Raw genomic sequence first — 7,439 nt, forward strand, 5'->3', positions numbered from 1 at the left:
TACACTACCACTGGTCAAGGGTAGTGGCACCCTAATCCCTATGTAGTACACTACCACTGGTCAAATTTAGTGACAACCTAATCCCTATGTAGTACACTACCACTGGTCAAATTTAGTGACAACCTAATCCCTATGTAGTACACTACCACTGGTCAAGGGTAGTGGCACCCTAATCCCTATGTAGTACACTACCACTGGTCAAATTTAGTGACAACCTAATCCCTATGTAGTACACTACCACTGGTCAAATTTAGTGGCAACCTAATCCCTATGTAGTACACTACCACTGGTCAAATTTAGTGGCACCCTAATCCCTATGTAGTACACTACCACTGGTCAAATTTAGTGGCACCCTAATCCCTATGTAGTACACTACCACTGGTCAAATTTAGTGACAACCTAATCCCTATGTAGTACACTACCACTGGTCAAATTTAGTGACAACCTAATCCCTATGTAGTACACTACCACTGGTCAAATTTAGTGGCACCCTAATCCCTATGTAGTACACTACCACTGGTCAAGGGTAGTGGCACCCTAATCCCTATGTAGTACACTACCACTGGTCAAATTTAGTGACAACCTAATCCCTATGTAGTACACTACCACTGGTCAAATTTAGTGGCACCCTAATCCCTATGTAGTACACTACCACTGGTCAAGGGTAGTGGCACCCTAATCCCTATGTAGTACACTACCACTGGTCAAATTTAGTGACAACCTAATCCCTATGTAGTACACTACCACTGGTCAAATTTAGTGGCACCCTAATCCCTATGTAGTACACTACCACTGGTCAAGGGTAGTGGCACCCTAATCCCTATGTAGTACACTACCACTGGTCAAATTTAGTGGCACCCTAATCCCTATGTAGTACACTACCACTGGTCAAGGGTAGTGGCACCCTAATCCCTATGTAGTACACTACCACTGGTCAAATTTAGTGGCACCCTAATCCCTATGTAGTACACTACCACTGGTCAAGGGTAGTGGCACCCTAATCCCTATGTAGTACACTACCACTGGTCAAATTTAGTGGCACCCTAATCCCTATGTAGTACACTACCACTGGTCAAGGGTAGTGGCACCCTAATCCCTATGTAGTACACTACCACTGGTCAAGGGTAGTGGCACCCTAATCCCTATGTAGTACACTACCACTGGTCAAATTTAGTGACAACCTAATCCCTATGTAGTACACTACCTCTGGTCAAGGGTAGTGACAACCTAATCCCTATGTAGTACACTACCACTGGTCAAATTTAGTGACAACCTAATCCCTATGTAGTACACTACCACTGGTCAAATTTAGTGGCACCCTAATCCCTATGTAGTACACTACCTCTGGTCAAGGGTAGTGGCACCCTAATCACTCTATAGTATACTACCTCCGGTCATATAGGGTCATGTTATAGGCCAGTCTTTGGCTTGGGACTTTGTCAGAGCCAACTGGCTTGGGATTTTATCCATTACGTTTTAATGTGTTGAATGTTGACCGTATTTCTGTCTCCTCATCTTGTAGTTATGGAGGGGGATCGTTGTCCTTCGCACGGCTCATTGATGGAATCACCAGGCGCTTCTCCTCAGAGTTTGAACTGAAACAGGTACAACCCATTCAGAGCTTCTGTGTCTCTGTGTGACTGTGATCCAACCCCAGACGTCCTGTTGACTTCCTGGTTGGTGATGTCACGCTGCTGTAATTAACATAATAAGAGTGAAACCTCCTGACGTGTAAACAGGTATAATGAGAGATGTTGACTTCCTGGTTGGTGATGTCACGCTGCTGTAATTAACACAATAAGAGTGATACCTCCTGACGTGTTAACAGGTATAATGAGAGATGTTGACTTCCTGGTTGGTGATGTCACGCTGCTGTAATTAACACAATAAGAGTGTTACCTCCTGACGTGTTAACAGGTATAATGAGAGATGTTGACTTCCTGGTTGGTGATGTCACGCTGCTGTAATTAACACAATAAGAGTGATACCTCCTGACGTGTTAACAGGTATAATGAGAGATGTTGACTTCCTGGTTGGTGATGTCTCGCTGCTGTAATTAACATATTAAGAGCGATACCTCCTGACGTGTAAACAGGTATAATGAGAGATGTTGACTTCCTGGTTGGTGATGTCACGCTGCTGTAATTAACACAATAAGAGTGATACCTCCTGACGTGTAAACAGGTATAATGAGAGATGTTGACTTCCTGGTTGGTGATGTCACGCTGCTGTAATTAACATAATACGAGTGATACCTCCTGACGTGTTAACAGGTATAATGAGAGATGTTGACTTCCTGGTTGGTGATGTCACGCTGCTGTAATTAACATAATACGAGTGATACCTCCTGACGTGTTAACAGGTATAATGAGAGAGAAAAAATGCTGGTTAACGGTAAATAAAAATGGCAGCACACTGGTGGTCCAGATGCTTCCAAACATTTAATGGATCTATTAAACAACGTTTCAGTAAAATATACCTTTATCCGGGTGGACACGGTCATCATCTAGGAAACAGAAACTCTCAGGCAAACATGGGCCAAATGTCCCTTCCCCTTCAGAAATACATTAATACTGTCTTAATAACCTGTCAATTATCTGATCTTATATATTAATACTGTCTTAATAACCTGTCAATTATCTGGTCCTATATATTAATACTGTCTTAATAACCTGTCAATTATCTGGTCCTATATATTAATACTGTGTTAATAACCTGTCCATTCTCTGGTCCAATAGGTTAATACAGTGTTAATATCCTGTCCATTCTCTGGTCCAATAGATGAATACTGTGTTAATAACCTGTCCATTCTCTGGTCCAATAGGTTAATACAGTGTTAATATCCTGTCCATTCTCTGGTCCAATAGATGAATACTGTGTTAATAACCTGTCAATTATCTGGTCCTATATATTAATACTGTGTTAATAACCTGTCCATTATCTGGTCCTATAGATTAATACTGTGTTAAAAGCCTGTCCATTCTCTGGTCCTATATATTAATACTGTCTTAATAACCTGTCCATTATCTGGTCCTATAGATGAATACTGTCTTAATAACCTGTCCATTATCTGGTCCTATAGGTTAATACTGTCTCAATAACCTGTCCATTCGCTGGTCTTATAGATGAATACTGTGTTAATGACCTGTCCATTATCTGGTCCTATAGATTAATACTGTGTTAATAACCTGTCCATTCTCTGGTCCTATAGATTAATACTGTGTTAATAACCTGTCCATTCTCTGGTCCTATAGATGAATACTGTGTTAATAGCCTGTCCATTCTCTGGTCCTATAGATGAATACTGTGTTAATAGCCTGTCCATTCTCTGGTCCTATAGATGAATACTGTGTTAATAGCCTGTCCATTCTCTGGTCCTATAGATGAATACTGTGTTAATAGCCTGTCCATTCTCTGGTCCTATAGATGAACACTGTGTTTAATAGCCTGTCCATTCTCTGGTCCTATAGATGAATACTGTGTTAATAGCCTGTCCATTCTCTGGTCCTATAGATGAATACTGTGTTAATAGCCTGTCCATTCTCTGGTCCTATAGATGAACACTGTGTTTAATAGCCTGTCCATTCTCTGGTCCTATAGTTGCAGCTGTTCATTGAGGAGAATGCAGAGCAGGGTTTTGGTTCAGCCACACTAGCAGTGGACCAGGCCCTGGAGAGAACCAAAGCCAACATGAAGTGGGTTGCAGAGAACAAGGCAGATGTCTACAAATGGTTCACTGATAATTCAGCATAAACTTATTTGTGGACTGTTTGGAGTTTCAATTCATTTGTGGAGAATGCAAGCATTTAGTGTTTCATCATGTGGAATTCATGATTTTTCTGAAATGTTTGCAGATAATTTTTACCCAGAACCAATAAAGTTTACATTGTAAATATATATATATATAATATATTGTTTTGTGTAAAAAAAAAGTAGAGAGTAGAGTTTGAGTCAGGAGAGTGTTAAGTCAAACAGGTTCAGCTTTATAATATAGTCTTTAAAGAGGAACTATACAAGACAGGAAGAGGGGAGGAGAGGAGAGAGGAAAGGAGAAGAGCTCTCCTCTCCTTCAGTTTACTACCTTCCTCATCAGTCAGGGACCAACACCTCTCCTCTCCTCTCCTCTCCTCTCCTCTCCTCTCCTCTCCTCTCCTCTCTCCCTCTCCTCTCCTCTCCTCTCCTCTCCTCCTCTCCTCTCCTCTCCTCTCCTCTCCTCTCCTCTCCTCTCTCTCTCCTCTCCTCTCCTTCAGTTTACTACCTTCCTCATCAGTCAGGGACCAACACCTCTCCTCTCCTCTCCTCTCCTCTCCTCTCCTCTCTCCTCCCTCTCCTCTCCTCTCCTCTCCTCTCCTCTCCTCCTCTCCTCTCCTCTCCTCTCCTCTCCTCCTTCAGTTTACTACCTTCCTCATCAGTCAGGGACCAACACCTCTCATCTCCTCTCCTCTCCTCTCCTCTCCTCTCCTCTCCTCTCCTCTCCTCTCCTCTCCTTCAGTTTACTACCTTCCTCATCAGTCAGGGACCAACATACTCTCCTCTCCTCTCCTCTCCTCTCCTCTCCTCTCCTCTCCCTCTCCTCTCCTCTCCTCTCCTCTCCTCTCCTCTCCTCTCCTCTCCTCTCCTTCAGTTTACTTCATCCCTCTGAAGCTGAAGCTTTTCCCTTCATTAGTGGTCTATATCCTCTCTGTCATCATCCCTCTGAAGCGGACATTTGACTAAATAGCATGAGATGGGCCCAGAATGTCCCAGAATGCCCTGTGTTATAGAGACTGCACTGAGCCAGCGAGCCGTGCTCCTCCCATTGCGTGTCAACGGTCAGGGGGAATCTGTTGTCTGTAATCCCAACATGGAAGCTAGCAGCTAGAGGACGAGCCCAGATGATGAAGGGCAGAGAGACACAGCCCGGACTACTACACTACAACTCCACTGCAGCTCAGATCACATTCCCCACATTCACCTTGCTGATGGCCTAGTTTCTATAGCCTTTGATTGGGACGGTTGAACTGCATCGTTTACACAGCCAGGACTACTACACTACAACTCCCCTGCAGCTCAGATCACATTCCCCACATTCACCTTGCTGATGGCCTAGTTTCTATAGCCTTTGATTGGGACGGTTGAACTGCATCGTTTACACAACAACCTACTGCTAAAGATCACTGACAACTACATGTGTTTCTCCACACTAGATAGTTATTTCTCTATGTTGGGTCTGCAGTGGTCCACACAGAGTAACCTGTCAGTCACGCTGGGGCCAGTGTGCATGGTGGAATGTGATTGGTTGGGTGGATGGCTTGAAGGCTGGGTGGGGAGAATGTGGAGGTGGAGCTAAGGCATGTAGGGGGAGGGGTAAATGGAGAGTGGGCACTGTGTTGCTCTAAATTTAGCCAATGGCTCGGCTGGGGTGGAGCTAATCCTCTTTGGCCTGAATTAGGATTACCAGGCAGCTTTACCAGAATGATGCCTCTATGAAATCAAATGAAATTGTATTTGTACGCGGTAATAACATGGCTATATACACAGGAAGTACCAGTACTGAGTCAATGTGGAGGGGTACCAGGTAATAACATGGTTATATACAGGGAGGTAATAACATGGTTATATACAGGGAGTACCAGGTAATAACATGGCTATATACAGGGAGGTAATAACATGGCTATATACACAGGAAGTACCAGTACTGAGTCAATGTGGAGGGGTACCAGGTAATAACATGGTTATATACAGGGAGGTAATAACATGGTTATATACAGGGAGTACCAGGTAATAACATGGCTATATACAGGGAGGTAATAACATGGCTATATACACAGGAAGTACCAGTACTGAGTCAATGTGGAGGGGTACCAGGTAATAACATGGCTATATACAGGGAGTATAAGGTAATAACATGGTTATATACAGGAAGTACCAGGTAATAACATGGCTATATACAGGGAGTACCAGGTAATAACATGGCTATATACAGGGAGTATAATGTAATAACATGGTTATATACAGGGAGGTAATAACATGGTTATATACAGGAAGTACCAGGTAATAACATGGCTATATACAGGGATTACCAGGTAATAACATGGCTATATACAGGGAGTACCAGGTAATAACATGGTTATATACAGGGAGTACCAGGTAGTAACATGGCTATATAAAGGGAGTACCAGGTAATAACATGGTTATATACAGGGAGTACCAGGTAATAACATGGTTATATACAGGGAGGTAATAACATGGTTATATACAGGAAGTACCAGGTAATAACATGGCTATATACAGGGAGTACCAGGTAATAACATGGCTATATACAGGGAGTATAAGGTAATAACATGGTTATAAACAGGGAGGTAATAACATGGTTAAATACAGGGAGTATAAGGTAATAACATGGCTATATACAGGGAGTATAAGGTAATAACATGGTTATATACAGGGAGGTAATAACATGGTTATATACAGGGAGTACCAGGTAACAACATGGGTATATACAGGGAGTACCAGGTAATAACATGGTTATATACAGGGAGTACCAGGTAATAATATGGTTATATACAGGGAGGTAATAACATGGTTATATACAGGGAGTACCAGGTAATAACATGACTATATACAGGGGGTACCAGGTAATAACATGGTTATATACAGGGGGTACCAGGTAATAACATGGTTATATACATGGGGTACCAGGGGTTATATACAGGAGTACCAGGTAATAACATGGTTATATACAGGGAGTACCAGGTAATAACATGGTAATAACATGACTATATACAGGGAGTACCAGGTAATAACATGACTATATACAGGAGTACCAGGTAATAACATGGTTATATACAGGGAGTACCAGGTAATAACATGGCTGGAGTACATGATATATACAGGGGGTACCAGGTAATAACATGACTATATACAGGGAGTGGGTTATATACAGGGAGGTAATAACATGGTTATATACAGGAAGTACCAGGTAATAACATGGTTATATACAGGAGAGGGTAATAACATGGTTATATACAGGAAGTTAACATGGTTATATACAGGAAGTACCAGGTAATAACATGGTTATATACAGGGAGTACCAGGTAACAACATGGGTATATACAGGGAGTACCAGGTAATAACATGGCTATATACAGGGGTACCAGGTAATAACATGGTTATATACAGGGAGTTCCAGGTAATAACATGGCTATATACAGGGAGTACCAGGTAATAACATGTTTATATACATGCAGTACCAGGTAATAACATGGCTATATACAGGGAGTACCAGGTAATAACATGGTAATATACAGGGAGTACCAGGTAATAACATGGTTATATACAGGAGGTAATAACATGGTTATATACAGGAAGTACCAGGTAATAACATGGTTATATACAGGGAGTACCAGGTTATAACATGGTTATATACAGGGAGTACCAGGTAATAACATGGTTATATA

The 7,439-nt window shown here is 42.1% G+C and overlaps 1 protein-coding gene across 1 annotated transcript in view; it reads left to right on the forward strand.

Annotated features, from left to right (window-relative positions):
• LOC124035439 (aminopeptidase N-like) overlaps nt 1-3,897 on the forward strand; it is a 12,472-nt gene extending 8,575 nt beyond the window's left edge. Inside the window, exons 8-9 of the mRNA XM_046348888.1 lie at nt 1,523-1,604; nt 3,601-3,897. Coding sequence (XP_046204844.1) covers nt 1,523-1,604; nt 3,601-3,753 — 235 coding nt within the window. The 3' untranslated portion in view covers nt 3,754-3,897. The remainder of the gene's footprint in view (nt 1-1,522; nt 1,605-3,600) is intronic.
• The last annotated feature ends 3,542 nt before the right edge of the window (nt 3,898-7,439 follow it).

This window comes from Oncorhynchus gorbuscha, linkage group LG05, assembly GCF_021184085.1.
Source record: "Oncorhynchus gorbuscha isolate QuinsamMale2020 ecotype Even-year linkage group LG05, OgorEven_v1.0, whole genome shotgun sequence".
In the NCBI taxonomy this organism is placed as follows: domain Eukaryota; kingdom Metazoa; phylum Chordata; class Actinopteri; order Salmoniformes; family Salmonidae; genus Oncorhynchus; species Oncorhynchus gorbuscha.